This window comes from Haliotis rufescens, unplaced genomic scaffold (assembly GCF_023055435.1).
Source record: "Haliotis rufescens isolate VD_foot unplaced genomic scaffold, xgHalRufe1.0.p SCAF_49, whole genome shotgun sequence".
In the NCBI taxonomy this organism is placed as follows: domain Eukaryota; kingdom Metazoa; phylum Mollusca; class Gastropoda; order Lepetellida; family Haliotidae; genus Haliotis; species Haliotis rufescens.
In genome coordinates, this window is record NW_025964212.1 from 2,411,623 (window position 1) to 2,433,282 (window position 21,660).

The following is a 21,660-nucleotide window of genomic DNA, read 5'->3' on the forward strand; positions in this document are numbered from 1 at the left end:
GCTCCTTTTTATTATATTTTTTATCAAGAAAACTGAACAACTGTTTTTTTTATGTACGATATGTTCATTTCAGAGACTAGATGTTAATCTAGTTCTTTTACCCAGGTGCTCCTTGACTTCAGTTAACATGTGTGCATACGACAATAAGCATATCATTAGCTGTCGATTATGGTACATACTTTCCCACCAAGCCGTTTCTCTGTCGATCTTCCATACAGATTTGTCTTTACACAAGCAAGTCACTATTGTCAAGGGGGCACGGGTGGCCAAGTCGTCTAAGGCGCCGCGACTCGCTGTGCAGGGTTGCGGCCCTTGGGCACGCCAGAAACCTATGATTGTGGGCTCGAATCCCGGTTCGCCCCAACTATGTTTCTAAGTTTGTCACCGAAGTGGTAAACGTCTGAAACCTGCATCACTTCGGGCTTTCCTCCCACATTAAGCTGACACGCCGCGATATAACTGGAATACTGTTAAAAGCGGCGTTAAACCCAACTCACTCACTATTGTCAAACCAAGCTGGTAAGGAGATTGTCTTCTTCGTATTCTGCAATGTGAAATAAGTCGGGTTATAGCTAAAACGGCACTTCAGCAAAACGTCACCTGGCGAAAATGGCACCGATTTGCGGAAACGTCACCAAGCCTCAAGCGAAAACGGCTACTATTGCCTGGCGGAAACGGCACCTTATTTTTCTTGTGACCTTGGTCAAATAAATGAAATTAAACTTAAATAATTGTGAAATGTTAGGCGATTGGGAAGTGAAACTAACGTATTGGAAAGCATTATATTCTTTGAAGTTTTAAGTACCTTTACTCAATTTAACTCAATGTCAAGCTGAAACTGTATTTAAGAAGCTCAACATGGTGCTGTCAGATCACAATTATTCACAATGGCCTTTCGATGTGTAGCATGCGAGAAAAATGTCAGAAAAAATCAGCATGCTGTATCATAGTCGTTTTCGCCCGACCACATAGTAGCCGTTTTCGCCAAATACGGTGATCTTTTCGCCAGAGAAATCGTGAAGTTTTGCTGAGGTGCCGTTTTAGCCTGCACCCATTAAGTCTTTCCATGTTGTATACTTGCTACATAATGATGCGGAAGATAAAGATGTAGCTTTTTTACTGCTCTCAATACATGCAATATACAACACCCGATTATAACTTTCCGAAGGCCTAAATAATACTTTCGCTTTTACTCAACTGTAAACAAACACATGTATAATTTTGCATACATGAGTAAAAGTCGTGCATGCGAACAGACCAGTGCCTACTAGGGCTGGGACAGGTAACTCGGGTACCCGGGTCGGGTGGGTACTGAGTAGGGCCCGGGTACCCACAGGACTACCTGGACCCGTGGTTAGTCACGTGATATATTGTTTAATGACAAACATTATCCAGAACTCTATGGTTACACTACAAGTCAATAATGTTCGCATTTCTTTCTGACTATGCACCCATTCTTTCTGATTTTTCATTTGGTTGAATAAAGATATAACTTAATTCAACTTCAGTGTATGCATGACCAGATTGTTTAATACATGTATCTAAATGCGTTTTGCCTGGTCTATCCTAAAAATGTTCCCAATCGGACATTTTGAGACATCTCCTGAGACCTACAGTGGGTACCCGGGTAGGGTCGGTTAATAGCGGGGTGGGTATACCCTGGTAGTAAATTTGGACTCGTCCCAGCCCTAGTGCGTACCTACCATTTGTACTCACGGACATCCATATTCCAACCAACGCGTACTCAGAATTCGAACACTGTACACGAAACCTAGATCACTGGTACCCGCGCATGCCCAGACAAACAACCGGGCACCAGCACATATCAACACACATTACACAAGGATGCGCGTACAAGTAAACCGACACATGTGCTTCCTTCAGCTGTAGTTAAAAATAAAGATTTATTGCAATTGATTGATCTTGCGTTTCACCATAACCACGCAGAGACCATCTGTCTATGGTCTCTGCCATAACGCATTAAGAGCCGGGGTAGAATAGGTCTTCAGCAACCCATCCTTGCCGTAAAAGGCGACTATGCTTGTCGTAAGAGGCGACTAACGGGATCGGGCGGTCAGCTAGGCTCGCTAAATTGGTTGAAGCATATGTCATCGATCCCACTTGCGTGGGTCGATGCTCATGATATCAATCACTGGATTGTCTGGTCCAGACTCTATTATTCACAGACCGCCGTCATATAGCTGGAATATTTCTGAGTGCGGCGTGAAACAACGAACCACCCACCCAACCAACCAACCAACCAACTCTTCAATATTAAAGAAAGAAAGACTGATTTATTAGCGGTATGTTTTTCGACACTTGTTCACACTGACTTACCTCCCTTTGTAACATCGCGTGCAATTCGTTTCCTAAAATTTATTTACAAACAGTGAAAATGGCGGCACCCACTTCTCAGCCACCTCCTGAAGCGCCACCCGAAGAGCCCCCCAACCCTACCGAGGGCGTGGCGGCCACAGGGGAAATATTTGACGAATTTTACCAGCAGGTAAACGCACACTTGCAGTTTGCATATCATCATTCAGACCTGTCAACATAATTCTAGCAACTTACCTCTTCAGGTGGATGGTCACTGTCATTTACACTACTCAAATTGTCACAAGCGGCCTCAAATGCCATCTTCCAGTATCTCAGATTATCATTGGGAGCGGGGGGGCTGGTTGATTGACTCCTAAAATATTAATTGACCCCCAATGTCGGGACAATATGGCTCCCCTGGCTCTGTAATCTTCTAAACCTGGGGAAGCATTTTCAGATGTTAATTTAGGCAATCATCATGACCATTGATCCCTCCTTTTTACCTGGTTCTTGCTCTTGGCATCATTTCATGAACTTTGGAAACTTAGAATTAAGTTGTGTGGGGCCCAAGCGCCCTACTTCTGCTGTTTTGTTTGTGAGGTGGGTAAAAATTACACTTCCACGGTTTGTCCCCCCTACGTGTCATGTACACATTTCTGTACAAAATTACATGATAGTTTCTTAAAGAACTTCATCCGTCATGGGTCTTAAAACAAACAAAATTCAGATTTTGTTGGGTACAGGGTATTCATGGTCAAGTACCGTATTGATGTTTCATACACTTTTCTGGATTTCGAGTTATTTTGCAATTCATCGTTCTCATTTGGAGTCAAACGGACTGTAACAACTCTTCGCACCATTGAAACACGCAACCATAGTAAATAGTGAACAAGCTCTTCCTTATATCCGTGTTTGGAGCTTACATTAACAGTAACTAGGAACCAAAAATATATAGCTGGAATATTGCCGAATGCGGCATTAAACAACAAACAAAGTTGGGATGATTAGTGACCTCAATGACAGAAACTAGTCTAAAGTCACCATGATCATGCATTGCTATTGTTACCAGTTATCAACACAAGTTTACAATGTATTGGACAAATAGTCATTTTACATCAGACTGAAATATAGTTAAATGTATCGCTATCAATATTTTCAGTTTGATTTTTGATCACAAGTGTTTTAATCTTGTTAATGTATTTGTTGCACAGGTTAAAGCCATAGAGCACAGAGACTCTGTGCTCACGCCCAAGCAGCAGATAGACCGCCTCAACAGACCTGGCTCGACGTACTTCAACCTCAACCCTTTCGATGTGAGTATCCATCAGTGGCCATGACAACATATTTTACACACTTATAAAGCTATGGTTTCGTAAAGGTTGGTGCATTATAGAAAAACGTAAACAATGTCAGGTTTCCCTCATGTTCTGAGGACAGTGGGTAACCTAGTGGTTAAAGCGTTGGCTTGTCACATCGAAGACCCGGGTTTGATTGCCCACATGGGTACAATGTGTGAAGCCATTTCTGGTGTTCCCCGCCGTGATATTGATGACATATTGCTAAAAGCGGCGTAAAACTCACTCAATGTCAGGTATTATGAGTATGGGGGCGGTCGGGTAGCCTTGTGGTTAAAGCATTTGCTCATCACGCCAAAGACCTGGGTTCGTTCCCGACATGGGTACAATGTGTGAAGCCCATTACTGGTGTCCCCCACCGTGATATTGCTGGAATATTGTTAAAAGCGGCATAAAACCATACTCACTCACTCTAGGAGTATGGTTAAACCTAATCACATGCTGGGTGTCAGGAATGTTTGATCATGGGTTCTCATTATCCTGATTAAGAACCTTGGTCTGAAAGAACCATAGCTGTACTAGGGGTATCCACCAAGGTGGTATATGCAGGGCTATAGGTAGACCTGAGTGTTGGCCAATATTCAGCCCAAAGTCTGCAGAAAATGTCAGTGAGAATTCCCAGATTGGAATTAAACGTTTCCCAATTCATGCTATTATGTTTATGAGCATCAAAACCCTTTCCATAATCATAGAAAGCTGAGCCCATAGTACAATTCCAACTATGTCTATAGGATAAGCTCATAATTATTAGTGATGGGTATTGCCCCTTGAACCTGTATTGCAATATATTACACTTGTGAATAAAGTGGTCCCTTGCTATTCCAGTCGTTTTGTTTTCATGAACACTTATATTATGTTGACATTACAAGATTTGTTTATCCATACAACATCTACAACACCTGATAGTATTACCATCTGTATTATCATGGGATAATTGTGAAAATCTTAAATTAGCTACGGCTCACAAATAAGTAAGAATGAAATAGTGTAAAGTGTAAAATAGTGTTTCCCTCACTGAGTGAGTTCTGGAAGTGATAATCCAATAGTAAGGTTCAATAATTGGATTCACCCTTTTTAACGTCATTTATGTTGTCTATCACAGGTCCTACAAGTTGACCCTGACCTTCCCCTGGCAGATGTCAAGAAGAAATACAGACAGGTGAGCAACACTGGCAGAAGCCATCCTGTGACAATACACCATGATGTCAGTCTATGACAATACACCATGATGTCAATCTGTGACAATACACCATGATGTCAGTCTGTGACAATACACCATGATGTCAGTCTGTGACAATACACCATGATGTCAATCTGTGACAATACACCATGATGTCAGTCTGTGGCAATACACCATGATGTCAGTCTGTGACAGAACACCATGATGTCAGTCTATGACAATACACCATGATGTCAGTCTATGACAATACACCATGATGTCAGTCTGTGGCAATACACCATGATGTCGATCTGTGACAATACACCATGATGTCAGTCTGTGACAATACACCAAGATGTCAATCTGTGACAATACACCATGATGTCAGTCTATGACAATACACCATGATGTCAGTCTGTGGCAATACACCATGATGTCAGTCTGTGGCAATACACCATGATGTCAGTCTATGACAATACACCATGATGTCAGTCTATGACAATACACCATGATGTCAGTCTATGACAATACACCATGATGTCAGTCTGTGGCAATACACCATGATGTCAATCTGTGACAATACACCATGATGTCAGTCTGTGACAATACACCATGATGTCAATCTGTGACAATACACCATGATGTCAGTCTATGACAATACACCATGATGTCAGTCTGTGACAGAACACCATGATGTCAGTCTATGACAATACACCTTGATGTCAGTCTATGACAATACACCATGATGTCAGTCTGTGGCAATACACCATGATGTCAATCTGTGACAATACACCATGATGTCAGTCTGTGACAATACACCAAGATGTCAATCTGTGACAATACACCATGATGTCAGTCTATGACAATACACCATGATGTCAGTCTGTGGCAATACACCATGATGTCAGTCTGTGGCAATACACCATGATGTCAGTCTATGACAATACACCATGATGTCAGTCTATGACAATACACCATGATGTCAGTCTATGGCAATACACCATGATGTCAGTCTATGGCAATACACCATGATGTCAGTCTATGACAATACACCATGATGTCAGTCTATGACAATACACCATGATGTCAGTCTGTGGCAATACACCAAGATGTCAGTCTGTGGCAATACACCATGATATCAGTCTATGACAATACACCATGATGTCAGTCTATGACAATACACCATGATGTCAGTCTATGGCAATACACCATGATGTCAGTCTGTGGCAATACACCATGATGTCAGTCTGTGGCAATACACCATGATGTCAGTCTGTGGCAATACACCATGATGTCAGTCTGTGGCAATACACCATGATGTCAGTCTGTGGCAATACACCATGATGTCAGTCTGTGGCAATACACCATGATGTCAGTCTATGACAATACACCATGATGTCAGTCTATGACAATACACCATGGTGTCAGTCTATGACAATACACCATGATGTCAGTCTGTGGCAATACACCATGATGTCAGTCTGTGGCAATACACCATGATGTCAGTCTATGACAATACACCATGATGTCAGTCTATGACAATACACCATGATGTCAGTCTATGACAATACACCATGATGTCAGTCTATGGCAATACACCATGATGTCAATCTGTGACAATACACCAAGATGTCAATCTGTGACAATACACCATGATGTCAGTCTATGACAATACACCATGATGTCAATCTGACAATACACCAAGATGTCAATCTGTGACAATACACCATGATGTCAGTCTGTGACAATACACCAAGATGTCAATCTGTGACAATACACTGTGGGGTCGGACTGTGACAATACACTGTGGGGTCAGTCTGTGACAATACACTGTGGGGTCAGACTGTGACAATACACTGTGGGGTCAGACTGTGACAATACTCTGTGGGGTCAGACTGTGGCAATACACTGTGAGGTAAGTCTGAGGCAATACACCAAGATGTCAATCTGTGACAATACACTGTGGGGTCGGACTGTGACAATACACTGTGGGGTCGGACTGTGACAATACTCTGTGGGGTCAGACTGTGGCAATACACTGTGAGGTCAGACTGTGGCAATACACTGTGAGGTCAGTCTGAGGCAATACACCAAGATGTCAATCTGTGACAATACACTGTGGGGTCGGACTGTGACAATACACTGTGGGGTCGGACTGTGACAATACACTGTGGGGTCAGACTGTGGCAATACACTGTGGGGTCGGACTGTGACAATACACTGTGGGGTCGGACTGTGACAATACACTGTGGGGTCGGACTGTGACAATACACTGTGGGGTCGGACTGTGACAATACACTGTGGGGTCGGACTGTGAAAATACTCTGTGGGGTCAGACTGTGGCAATACACTGTGAGGTCAGTCTGAGGCAATACACCAAGATGTCAATCTGTGACAATACACCATGATGTCAGTCTGTGACAATACACCAAGATGTCAATCTGTGACAATACACTGTGGGGTCGGACTGTGACAATACACTGTGGGGTCGGACTGTGACGATACACTGTGGGGTCGGACTGTGACAATACACTGTGGGGTCGGACTGTGACAATACACTGTGGGGTCAGTCTGTGGCAATACACTAAGATGTCAATCTGTGACAATACACTGTGGGGTCGGACTGTGACAATACACTGTGGGGTCGGACTGTGACAACACACTGTGGGGTCAGACTGTGGCAATACACCAAGATGTCAATCTGTGACAATACACCATGATGTCAGTCTGTGACAATACACCAAGATGTCAATCTGTGACAATACAATACTGATCATGTGGTGAGTTATATTCAAGGTCAGTGTCAATCACATGACTTGGGGGTCTACATTGAAATGTGTTGTTTCGTCACGTGGTACAGATTAATCAATGGAATTGCAAGATTCTTGAAAGAGGTATGATAATCCCTGTTCGTGAAAACCTCTGTGGTCTAATGGATAGTTCAGTTCGATCCACTTGCTTTGTCATATCAAAATATGTTAACTAGACGGTACTTGTTGTTACCCTGTCTGGTGCTTAGCAATAAGGGAACAAAAGAAGGACTGGTGAGCTTGAAGTTGGGTATCCATGTTATACTGTGGCATGGTATCTTGGTGGCCTAGTACGAAACAACTGGCATAAACTTATACACACACACCACACACATGCATGCATGTTGCTACATAAGTGCTATAGTCTTGTGCATGATGTTAAACCCCATTTCTCCTCATCATCACCTCTGTGTTTGTGTTTCAGATGTCCATCTTGGTCCATCCTGACAAGAACCTTGATGACAAGGACCGATCCCAGAAGGCCTTTGAAGGTTTGTCAGTTTATCTCTTGACAGAGTTCCAGATAAGCTGCATATCTGCGTAAAATATGTATCCGAAATGCAGAAATACGCAGTAAAAGAAAATCCAAGCGTATCAAATACGCAACGAACATTACAGATAAGCTACAAAAATAAAACTTGTGCGTATCATCAAAATATTGTGAAGTAACCCTGCGTATTCGATTAGCAAATCAGCAACTTATTTTGAAATAATAAATGGGCATTTCCTCAACCTTGCCAAACTCCACGATGACAGTTACGTCACTATCATTTGCCATCACACTTTCTTGTGGAAGTATCGTTGTATTTTTTAGTCCTATAAAGCTCTCGAACCCACACGACACCAGTGTGCAGGGACTAAATGAATAGTGTTTTTAAATATTTAACTCAATTACCCACATGTGTAAAAACTAGTGGGTAACAGAAATTTGAAAACCCAGATAGAATTACTGATACCCAATGATTTTAAAATGCATGGGTAAAATACCCACAACACCAAAAGCTTATCTGGAGCTCTGTCTTGATGTAATTATTAAGCATCCTGATCAAAGACTTCCATTTTCTGTAAAGCTGCATGGCAGTGTGATGTATCTTATGTCAGTGAAACATTGACCAAGTCATTAAATTATTACTATCCTGCTTTGACAGTGTGCAATTTCTTCTTCATATTTTCAATATCTATACCACAGGGTGAAAACAGCTCGCCTGAACGCAGCAACTTACTTCAAATTGGCAATGCGTGTAGACATGTTTTTGGCCCATTATTAATATTAATATCCTACATATTTTTTTGTTCATTTGGGGCCTTGGGGCTCTTGTGGATTTTTGGATTTTTTTGGTACCCTTAGGGTGTATAACCGTTTTTGTAATCTGTTTTGAAAACTTTGGCTCGTCCATCCCCATCTGGGCTGTCAGTGATGGCTGGGACGCTGGCTGCTTCTACGTAGATGGGATGTTGCTGGGGCCTGCCGCCCCGGTGGTCCCCAGACCAGGAGATGGCAGATTCTGGAGGAATTGGGATCAGCTGTTTCAAGACCCTTGAGCTCTAGATGCCCTCTTTTCGGGATGTTGTCTACAGCTGTTGGTGACTCCTCTTATATGCCACCCTCCAAAGTTACCTTACCTACCAGGGTACGACCCTCTCCTTTGGACCAACATCCAGATTTCGTTGGATAGTAAGCGATCGAAGAGATTGTAGTAGATCAGATCATGATGGGGTTTTATTCTTGGATTTGTCCTCGTACCCAAAAAGAATTCTACCATAATCTGAAAGATTCACAACTTAAAATCTTCTATCAGAGTCTCCTACAAACCACTCTGAAGTTTCAGATGCTCACACTGGTGCAATTAGTGAGTTAGCGAGTGAGTTGGGTTTAACGCCGCTTTAAACAGTATTCCAGTTATATTACGGTGTCAGCTTAATGTGGGAGGAAAGCCCGAAGTGATGCAGGTCTTAGACGTTTACCACTTTGGTGAATCCCACGAGCACAGTTATGGTGCTGACAAAGCTAGATACATAATAGAGGGAACTGAAATTCGAACCCACAATCATAGGTTTCTGGCGTTTCTGGCCCAAGGGACGCAACTCTGCACAGGGAATTGCGGCACCTTAGACGACTGGGCCACCCGTGCCCCTGGTGCAATTACGTTTGCTCTTTCAACTAGGGGACTTTCTAGTTTTACTGAATCTTTATGTATGGTCCTGGGTCAGCAAGTTATGGCTGATCTCACTTTGTGTACCGTGCTGGCACCGCGAGCTTGCTTGGATGGTACTCAATGGTTTTGTCAGCAGCAAAAGCAGTTGTTTTTGCCTATTTCCCACACAAGTTCAGCAGTAGCTTCCTAGAATACCCTCTCGTTATGGTTACGATCAATGATCTTGACAGTTTCTCCTCCAGCAGACTGCCATCACCTCAGGCTAACAATCCCCTGGAAATATGAGTGTTCCCACAAACGTGTCAGTGGTGGACATTATTAAGCGCTGTTTTGGGAGATTGGATTCCATGTTGGTAAATTACTATCTGGGTGACTGACTCCCTGTCAGTGGAGGATGGATTTCATCAGTTTGGTTCTGTCACCTGGTGCAGCAGCTCACAGACCCTTGATCGCGGCACTGACAGTACTTCCCTTGACGTCTGATTGGCAGGACACCCTGCGTCTGCATAGCTGGACTCCCTGTCAGTGGAGGATGTCCCTGGACTACATCAGTTTGGTTCTGTCACCTGGTGTAGCAGCTCACAGACCCTTGACTGCGGCACTGACGGTACTTCCCTTGACGTCTGATTGGCAGGACACCCTGCTTCTGCATAGCTGGACTCCCTTTCAGTGGAGGATGTCCCTGGACTTCATCGGTTTGGTTCTGTCACCTGGTGCAGCAGCTCACAGACCTTGACCGCGGCACTGACAGTACTTCCCTTGACGTCTGATTGGCAGGACACCCTGCTTCTGCATAGCTGGACTCCCTGTCAGTGGAGGATGTCCCTGGACTTCATCAGTTTGGTTCTGTCACCTGGTGCAGCAGCTCACAGACCCTTGACCGCGGCACTGACAGTACTTCCCTTGACGTCTGATTGGCAGGACACCCTGCTTCTGCTTAGCTGGACAATAGAAGCCAAAACAGGGATTGACCGCCATCATAAAGCTGTAATATTGCTGAGTGCGGCGTTAAACAACAAACAAACAAACAAACCAGACAGGGATCAGCAACGGATACTGGATCTGATGTGTTGTTTTGTTTCTTATCTTTCTGGTGATGGGCTCAGAAGCTTTAGCAAAGCTTTTTCTTTTCTTTTTTCCAATCATTTTTATTCCAGTTTCAGTGGTTACATACACAGTGATATATACATATAACGCATTATTAACATTTTGACACCGCATATTTGGAGGATAGGCCTTGATCATGTAAGATGTTCTGGCATGAAAGTAGTTAACACCATATTTATGAGCAATCCTAGAAAGATAAGCTAATAATAAAAGAATAAACAGATCCGAATTATAGTATTGTAATCATTATCTTGGAGAAACATTGCAGTTTTTCTTTGGCAATAGAGTCAAAGTGATTGGAAACAATCAATAATAACACACAGTCAGCAATCTATGTAAGATTCAAGGCATCATGTAAACCACAATACAATATCAACTTTCTGTTATAAGTGCAAAGCTTATTATTAGTTTTTGCTGACAGATATTCCAAATAAATAGCATCTTTTAATACTTGTTTAAAAACGTCCATTGAGGGTTTCCTTTTCTTTCAACTAGAAATAAAAATGTGTCTCTTACCTAACGTAATAATATGATTATTTGTATTACCGTATTCGACGTAATAAGCGCCCTGCTCTAATAAGCGCCAACAGCGATATTTCCTAATATATTGGCAAGTGAACAATCCCAATTAGCACTCCTTCCGATTGATCAATGTACACAAGACTTATTTATTCATGTATAATACACACTCGTGTGTTATATGCACCCTTAGTTATGGGCAATTAAATTCTGGAAAAATATATCTGTCATATATAAACAGTTCAGGCCGTCAGCAAAAACCACGGAATGTATCTTTCAACTCTGTTTGTTTCCATCAAAATAATATTCCAATTAGAGCCCCCTATTTCTAATTTTGAGAGCGCCCTGTTTCGCTTATTGCGTCGAATACGGTATGCGCTTAGCCTGCTGTGACAGGTGATGCCCATCACGTCTGCCCTCATGTTGTTGACAGCCCTTTCTGTATTGAAACGAGGTCTAGTATTTGGTCAAGGGGCACTTACGGTATCAGAGAAGGGCGCATAATTATGTTAATACAGCGAATTTGGTCATTTGTTCATGACTGTTTTACATTGGTTGTTTTATGTTCACCCACATACCCTGTAAGACTAGCCATATGTACAGTTTCAAGTAGACAGAGCTCGTGGATATTGAGATGACTTTTTTTTGTTGAGCCTACAAACTCAGAAATTCCATATCAAGTGTCAAACTAGAATATCCTGACTTGTGGAATATCTCCTGGAAGGAGCATCATGTGATCTGGCTGGTAGAGTGTAATACCACAAAGGCGTGGATAGATGCTCACACTATCAACCTCTGGTTTGGCTGTCTACATATTGCTGGGGCGTAACTGTGATATTGCTCACTGTCTGTAAACCCAACACATTATTTATCCATTCTCACAGTTGTCAGGGTGTGAAGACAAAGGCTTGCAGACATGTGACTTTTTGGTACCACTTGATCTTATAGTTATACATTGGTGAAATGTCTCCTCGTGTACCTGAAAACAACCTCTTTAAGAACCATAATTGACTTTGTTTTGCAGCTTTGAACAAAGCCTACAAGAAACTCCTCATGTACCTGAAAACAACCTCTTTAAGAACCTTAATTGACTTTGTTTTGCAGCTTTGAACAAAGCCTACAAGAAACTCCTCATGTACCTGAAAACAACCTCTTTAAGAACCTTAATTGACTTTGTTTTGCAGCTTTGAACAAAGCCTACAAGACACTGGAGAACGAGGAGGGCCTGAAGCGATGTCAGGAGATTGTAGAGGAGGCCCAAGTGAGGACAGACGAAATGGTGGGTGATGATGTCAAGATAGGGTATTGAGTGTTAGTTAGTTTCTTAGATGCATGTTGGGGTCGGTCGGGTAGCCTAGTGGTTAAAGCGTTCACTCGTCACGCCGAACACCCGGGTTCGATTCCCGACATGGGTACCATGGTGAAGCTCATTTCTGGTGTCCCCCGCCGTGATATTGCTGGAATATTGCCAAAAGCGGCGTAAAATCAAACTCACTCACTCAGATGCATGTTGTATTAGGTTTTTTTTAGGCGAAGTCCCAAGGGGACATGGGATAGCAAGGCTCAAGTTAACTCTATGTTGCAACCTATTATTGAAAAATGCAGCCTAATATTCATGTCTACATGCATATTGTGAATGTAATAACATCTTAAATTTGTGTCTGCCTCACTCTTACTTGTCCACACAACATCGAACCTCGAACACACTGAGTTCCTCTTAGGTTTATGTAACATACTACCTCACTAATCCCTGTGTTATGTGTAATTTGTCATGCTTTCGTGATGTCATGAAACAGGATACTGGAAGATTATGTACATGTGTTCCTCTTATGCATTATAGAAATATGTCATTAGTTTATATTAAATTATGACAGTCATCTGAGATTTGTGATTTTATTTATTAGACTAGTTTATGGATGGGACCAGGGTGCAACCTGGTTTTGTCTGGTGCAACTAGCTTTTCATGTCAACATGAACCAGGTGTATGTTGAATCACGTTCCTCAGACTAAAGAAATAATGTAGGAAGGCTCTTTTCCAGGTTAATAGGGTGAGTGTGTGAGTACGGTTTTACGCCGCTTTTAGCAATATTTCAGCAATATCACGGCGGGGGACACCAGAAATGGGCTTCACTCATTGAACCCTGGTCTTTGGCGTTACGAGTGAATGCTTTAACAACTAGGCAACCCAACCGCCCCCCAGGTTAATAGAACACAGCGGTTTATTTGGTTACATACTAGTTTGAACACGCAAAAAAAAAACAACACCCCTGCCTGCACTGTATTTTCAAAGTCCAGCTTTAGAAATTGGCACTAGTCCTGTAGTCCTTGCCAAACTGCCCAATAGTTAAAGGGCAAGTTCACACGGAAATGAACCTAATTTTCTTGTACTTTTTCCACAATAAAAGTGTTAACCTAGAAGTGTCATAGACAAAAATATAAAAATATCACAATTAATTAACATATGTTTTGCATTAAAACGATTTATATTTTTCACATTTACCAAATGTTCTATTTCCATAACAAAAACACCATGGCTTATGCCCCTTGCAATATGACGTCATTGGTGCCAATTGATAAACATTATGACGTCATCATGCTTTGTTAGAGCCGCTTCACGTGGTGTAGGTATAGGTGTGTGATTCTAGCGTCTCAGATGCCAGGCAGCATAGTGTAATGCTGAGTCACCACTGCGCCGGAGTGTGTCGTAGGCCATGTTGTTTTACCGAAAACTGGTACTTGATATCTTTTGCGTTCAGAATAGACAGGGACCCAGTTGAATTGGCACCAATTACGTCATAATCTAAGGGGGATAACTCAGGCCTGTTTAGCTCGAAAAACGAAGGCCTCATAACGGCATATCATTTTCACACAATTGTGAGCTTCCTACTTTCACTGTGAAAAAAGTGAGTGTATATTTTCAAACACAGATACTAACTAATTCTAAAATTGCGTTTTGTTTAGAAAAAGAAAGAAAGTGATTTTTGCGTGTACACTTCCCCTTTAAGGTATCATAAGGACTAGTAGAAATTTGCCATTTTGAAGGGTTTTACTATATGTTATCATTATAAGGACTAGTGGACCAAAAAAGTTAGTTTCTACCGCTGTAGTCATTGCCTGAGAACCAATTCTTTTATTTTTTTAAGCCCTAACTCAACCCCTAGTTAGCATGGTTAGATAGGTTCTCTGCACCGTATGCTTGTTGTAAGGACTGACTGAAATGGAGCTCAGGAGGTCAGGCTCTGTGACTTTGCTAATTGTGTGTAATTGTGGCCTGTTGGTGTCCACGTTGCTCAGAATTACAAGCTGCTGTTATACAGCTGGACTATTGATGACTATGGTATGCTCAGTATTTACTCGGGGGCACAGGTGGCCCAGTCGTCTAAGGCGCTGCGATTCGCTGTGCAAGGTGCATCCCTCAGGCACGCCAGAAACCTATGAGTGTAGGTTCGAATCCCGGTTCGGCCCGATTATGTTTCTAGGTTTGTCAGCACCATACTTGTGCTCGTGGGTTTCACCAAAGTGGTAAAAGTCTGAGACCTGCATCACTTCGGGCTTTCCTCCAACATTAAGCTGACACGCCGCGATATAACTGGAATACTGTTAAAAGCGGCGTCAAACCCAACTCACTCACTCAATATTTACTCAATCATGCTTAGATGCAGTGAAATGATATGTTGTCAAGTTGTAGAGTTTACGTGTCGTTTATGTTTCAGCTCAAGCAGAAGAGAAAACAATTGAAAAAAGAAGGCAAATCAACAGCAGTCCCCGAGGATGATATGACCAAGGTATATGATGTTATGATTGATCTCGCCCCGATTATGTTTCTAGGTTTGTGAGCACCATACCGGTGCTCGTGGGTTTCACCAAAGTGGTAAACGTCTGAAACCTGCATCACTTCGGGCTTTCCTCCCACATTAAGCTGACACGCCGCGATATAACTGTAATACTGTTAAAAGCGGCTTTAAACCCAACTCACTCACTATGATTGATCTTTTGGTAACCTATTGTTAATCGCACATCAGCAAGGTGACGTTCTGCATACAGAAAGCATGGTGGTGCACATCATTGGCAACTTTATTTGTGTAATTTGTTTACCAGTTGAGTTTGAGTGATCATCATGGGCCATTGCCCAACATGCATGGAGTTGATCAAATGAAATGCCTTCACATTTTGTGTGTGTGTCGAGTTTAAACCTGTGTCTCATAGCCTTGTGTCTTCATAGAGTTGCTGCCAGGATTCTCTTGTCTGATGCCTGATTCACCTCGATTAGGATTCTTCGGTCTTCCATCACGTTTGGCTTAATTTGCACAAACATTAAGTTGACATGTCGTAATGTGACTGAAATACTACTGAAAGTGTTACCAAACTCCAAGTCATTACCTCACTGACTGCATGGCCTTCTGTTTCAGTACAAGCATTCTGTGTATGTGCAGACGTGTAAACTGTTTGCCGACCTGGAGCGCATGCGGCAGGAACGAGAGACTAAGGACATGCATGAGAGGTGAGTTATGTTGTCTGGTACTGGGGATAATGTGGTCACATCTCTTGCTAGTACTGTGATAATGAGGTCACATCTCTTGCTAGTACTGGGGACATTGAAGACACATCTCGCTAGTACTGTGATAATGAGGTCACATCTCTTGCTAGTACTGTGATAATGAGATCACATCCCTTGCTAGTACTAGGGATAATGAGATCATATCTCTCACTAGTACTAGGGATAATGAGGTCATATCTCACTAGTACTGGGGATAATGAGGTAACATCTCTCACTAGTACTGGTGATAATGAGGTCATATCTGTCACTAGTATTAGGGATAATGAGGCCATATCTCTTGCTATCCTTGTGTTTGTTCAAGCTTCTTTGCATCATATCAAAAGATGGTACTTGTTGTTACCCTGCCAGGCGTTTGTCATTAAGGGACGTAAACAAGGACTGGTCAGCTCATACACAGTAAACTGCAGCATGGTATCTCAGTGGGCTAGCACTATTAAATTAGCATTAGACTAGACACCACACCACACCACACCACACCACACCACACCACACCACACCACACCACACCACACCACACCACACCACACCACACCACATCACATCACATCACATCAAATCACCTCTAGCATCTCTGGGTAACTTGTATTCTTTGTCTCCAGGAAAAGAAAGGCAGAGCAGGATGCAGATGATGAAGAGAAGAAGAAAGTGGAAGCTGAATGGAAGAAGAACTATGAGGTAACTGTCCTCAGAGGGGTATATATGTCAGCCAGATCAGAAGTACACTACCACCGTACTGCGCTAATATTGTAATTTGTATACTACCAGCTCACTTCCCCACTATTGTGTACTACTTCTGTAGTACCTGACTGTTGTATACTGCAACCACTCTGCCCTGTTGGACAACCTCTCTGCCCTCTATTGTACACTACCACCGTACTGCCCTACTATTGTATACAACCACCATATTGCCCTGTTGTATATCACAACCACTCTGCCCTCTAGTGTACACTACCACCGCACTGCCCTACTATTGTATACAACCACCACATTGCCCTGTTGTATATCACAACCTCTCTGCCCTCTATTGTACACTACCACCGTACTGCCCTACTATTGTATACTACAACCATATTGCCCTGTTGTATACCACAACAACTCTGCCCTCTATTGTACACTACCACCGTACTGCCCTACTATTGTATACTACAACCATATTGCCCTGTTGTATATCACAACCACTCTGCCCTTTATTGTACACTACCACCACACTGCCCTACTATTGTATACTACCACCACACTGCCCTACTATTGTATACTACAACCAGATTGCCCTGTTGTATATCACAACCACTCTGCCCTCTATTGTACACTACCACCACACTGCCCTACTATTGTATACTACAACCAGATTGCCCTGTTGTATATCACAACCTCTCTGCCCTCTAGTGTACACTACCACAGCACTGCCCTACTATTGTATATTATAGCTAAAATGGATAGAATTATCATTAAACCGCCCGCATGTTATCAGAAATGAGCAGGCCACTGTAACTTGATAATGCCATCATATTACTTGACGACGGGCCATTATCATGCCCGTTGTGAGGTGACGTCATAGGATAGGATCGGTGACGTCACGTTCAAGAATGACGTCATCTGGTTTGTTCTGTGACGTTTCCATATTTGTGAAAGTGGGTCAGTGACATTCGTGTTGATTGCAGTAAATGTTTCAAACACGATATTGTTGTTTCTTTTTATTTGATAAAAATTCCATCCATTTTAGCTATTATAACGGTAACGCTATTTTTCTGGGCATTATCATTTGCAGAAGCCCTCGGTCTTTTCAACTGCCCTCCTTCGTCGGGCAGTTAATGGAAGACCTTGGGCTTCTGCAAATGATAATGCCCTGAAAAATAGCGTTACCCTTATACTACCACCATATTGCCCTGTTGCATATCACAACCTCTCTGCCCTCTATTGTACACTACCACCGTACTGCCCTACTATTGTATACTACCACCATATTGCCCTGTTGTATATCACAACCACTCTGCCCTTTATTGTACACTACCACCACACTGCCCTACTATTGTATACTACAACCATATTGCCCTGTTGTATATCACAACCTCTCTGCCCTCTATTGTACACTACCACCGTACTGCCCTACTATTGTATACTACCACCATATTGCCCTGTTGTATATCACAACCACTCTGCCCTCTATTGTACACTACCACCACACTGCCCTACTATTGTATACTACAACCAGATTGCCCTGTTGTATATCACAACCTCTCTGCCCTCTAGTGTACACTACCACAGCACTGCCCTACTATTGTATATTATAGCTAAAATGGATAGAATTATCATTAAACCGCCCGCATGTTATCAGAAATGAGCAGGCCACTGTAACTTGATAATGCCATCATATTACTTGACGACGGGCCATTATCATGCCCGTTGTGAGGTGACGTCATAGGATAGGATCGGTGACGTCACGTTCAAGAATGACGTCATCTGGTTTGTTCTGTGACGTTTCCATATTTGTGAAAGTGGGTCAGTGACATTCGTGTTGATTGCAGTAAATGTTTCAAACACGATATTGTTGTTTCTTTTTATTTGATAAAAATTCCATCCATTTTAGCTATTATAACGGTAACGCTATTTTTCAGGGCATTATCATTTGCAGAAGCCCTCGGTCTTTTCAACTGCCCTCCTTCGTCGGGCAGTTAATGGAAGACCTTGGGCTTCTGCAAATGATAATGCCCTGAAAAATAGCGTTACCCTTATACTACCACCATATTGCCCTGTTGCATATCACAACCTCTCTGCCCTCTATTGTACACTACCACCGTACTGCCCTACTATTGTATACGACCACCATATTGCCCTGTTGTATATCACAACCACTCTGCCCTTTATTGTACACTACCACCACACTGCCCTACTATTGTATACTACAACCATATTGCCCTGTTGTATATCACAACCTCTCTGCCCTCTATTGTACACTACCACCGTACTGCCCTACTATTGTATACTACCACCATATTGCCCTGTTGTATATCACAACCACTCTGCCCTTTATTGTACACTACCACCACACTGCCCTACTATTGTATACTACAACCAGATTGCCCTGTTGTATATCACAACCTCTCTGCCCTCTATTGTACACTACCACAGCACTGCCCTACTATTGTATACAACCACCATATTGCCCTGTTGTATATCACAATCTCTCTGCCCTCTATTGTACACTACCACTGCACTGCCCTACTATTGTATACAACCACCATATTGCCCTGTTGTACCGTATATCGCTGTGTATCAGGCGAGTTTTTCGTACTTAAAATGAGGGGGCTAAGAAGGGGGGTCGTCTTATACATGGAGTCGAAGATCTCACATTTTTTTCCACTGGCGATGTCAACCGGCGTCCGATAGCCAGCCCAGCATTTGACAATAAAACTTCGCATTTCGTCCTAAATAACTGTTCCAATAACTATTTCCATACATAATCATGATTTGTATCTCTTTTCCTTGAATAAAGTTTAATAATTTCTGCAAATAAAGTTGAAATGACCCTCTCCTCGATGCAGATTGTCAAACCAGCTGACACGGTAAAACAATCAACATCCGTGAGTAGAGAGCCGGAAGTACCGGTAATCATTTGCATATTGCACATGTGACCTAACACGTGATAACCGGTGAAGCTGAAATCAATTCCCGCTGTTTTTACAGTTGTACAAGTGTTGGAGACGGTGTGTATAAGTGATTGTGGAATAAACACGCTGAATGTGAAGCAAACATAAGCCTAGTTAGTTACAACATAGTTAATTGGCGATTAAATTACTCACCATTGTCTCTTATATGTTATTACTTCATAAATGAATTTTATTTTACGGGCACCAATTTGGGCGCGTACCGTGTAAACACAAAATGGCGACGTGTGCCGGAGTTACACACGCGACCTATCATTGTAGAAAAAAAACAACGCAAGATAAACATATTTTTATTGCATATATAAGGTTTGTGTGCGCACTTGTGATGTGTGCGAAATACGCATCAGTCAGAAAGCGCACATTAAATCTCCAAAGTAACTGACTAACTAATTTGTGATGTCCGTGTGCGAAATACGCTACAGTCGGCAAGAGCACGTTAAATCTTCTACCGGTATATCAGTCAGACTTGTGATGTGTTTCATTCCAGGTCGCCTTATACACGGAGTATAGGATTTTGGGTTGATTTTTAAGGCGTGTACAGGGGGGTCGTCTTATACGTGGGGTCGCCTTATACACAGCGATATACGGTATATCACAACCTCTCTGCCCTCTATTGTACACTACCACCGCACTGCTCTACTATTGTATACTACAACCAGATTGCCCTGTTGTATATCACAACCTCTCTGCCCTCTATTGTACACTACCACCGTACTGCAATGAGGGGCGGTCGGGTAGCCTAGTGGTTAAAGCGTTCACTCCCCACGCCGAAGACCCGGGTCCGATTCCCGACATGGGTACAATGCGTGAAGCCCATTTCTGGTGTCCCCCGCCGTGATGTTGCTGGAATATTGCTAAAAGCGTCGTAAAACCATACTAACTCACTCACTCACTGCAATGAAGTATATAATACAAAATGATCTGCATACTGATCCATCGTGTCCACTGTCTTCAGGAAAGCCGCACAGACAGGGTAGACAGCTGGAGGAGCTGGAAGGGCAGCAAGAGCAAGAAGGCCAAAGGCGCTTTCCGTCCCCCCAAACACAAGGCGGAAACCCGCTGACCCAACCTCATGGCTCATCACAGGGATACACACAGACACACTGCACGGAGCCTGACTTGCAGCACCAGCTCCCTGATGTCACGACCAACCCATCAGACATAGAACTCATCTATTTTTGGACAGAATGAATCTGATTATGTAGTCAGGGTGCTGAAGGGTGTTTCCCCATCTGTAAATAACTGATCTGATAAATATGTGTTGGTGAGAGAATGCTTGTGAGGCTGAAGTTAACAATAAGTATGTCTGACTGGTGTCCTTGTTTTTGCTTTGTTATCATATGTGTAATTAGATTAAGGTCAGACAGTATTTGTATTTTGAAAGATTGAAAGTTGTTCTCAATGTTATTTGAGGCTTTAGAAAGTATGTATTTGAGAGTGCTTGTATATTCCTACCTCGTACCTCCAGGATGCCTTCACATCTTTCTCCTGCTATGGAGTAGCTCTCACTGGTGAACCTGAACCTCATTATCCTGCTGTGGAATAGCTTACTCCATAGGCATAGGTACCTCTGATTGCCTTCACATCGTTCTGCTATATAGCTTGTGCACGAGGTGTAGGTACCTCCAGGATGCCTTCACATCATTGGGTTGTTTTCTTCTCTCTAGGGGGCACGGATGGCCCAGTCGTCTAAGGCGCGGCTATTCGCTGTGAAGAGTTGCGTCCCTTGGACACGACAGAAACCTATGATTGTGGGTTCAAATCCCAGTTCGCCCCGATTATGTTTCTAGGTTTGTCAGCACCATACCCGTGCTCGTGGGTTTCACCGAAGTGGTAAATGTCTGAGACCTGCATTACTTAGGGCTTTCCTCCCACATTAAGCTGACACGCCTCAATATAACTGGAATACTGTTAAAAGTGGCATTAAACCCAACCCAACTCACTCACTCAAAGATCAATGTTGTGTGGAAAAGTAAGGGTCAATCAAACACAAGTTTGAAATGTTTTTACATGCA

At 42.7% G+C, this 21,660-nt stretch overlaps 1 protein-coding gene across 1 annotated transcript; it reads left to right on the forward strand.

Moving 5' to 3' along the window:
• The first annotated feature begins 2,343 nt into the window (after positions 1 to 2,343).
• On the forward strand, positions 2,344 to 21,432 carry LOC124115673 (dnaJ homolog subfamily C member 8-like). Its single transcript, XM_048383511.1, has 9 exons — positions 2,344 to 2,506; positions 3,528 to 3,629; positions 4,774 to 4,830; positions 8,065 to 8,131; positions 12,607 to 12,701; positions 15,136 to 15,207; positions 15,832 to 15,923; positions 16,580 to 16,655; positions 20,601 to 21,432. Exons 1-9 carry the CDS (start codon positions 2,396 to 2,398, stop codon positions 20,706 to 20,708), a joined length of 780 nt encoding a protein of 259 aa, XP_048239468.1. The 5' UTR covers positions 2,344 to 2,395; the 3' UTR covers positions 20,709 to 21,432.
• The last annotated feature ends 228 nt before the right edge of the window (positions 21,433 to 21,660 follow it).

Excerpts from the sequence above, each read along its gene's own strand:
- LOC124115673 (XM_048383511.1), top strand. The coding sequence starts at position 2,396 with ATGGCGGCACCCACTTCTCAGCCACCTCCTGAAGCGCCACCCGAAGAG. Across the intron at positions 4,831-8,064 it reads TCAAGAAGAAATACAGACAG|ATGTCCATCTTGGTCCATCC; the intron begins GTGAGCAACACT and ends TTTGTGTTTCAG. Across the intron at positions 12,702-15,135 it reads AAGTGAGGACAGACGAAATG|CTCAAGCAGAAGAGAAAACA; the intron begins GTGGGTGATGAT and ends TTTATGTTTCAG.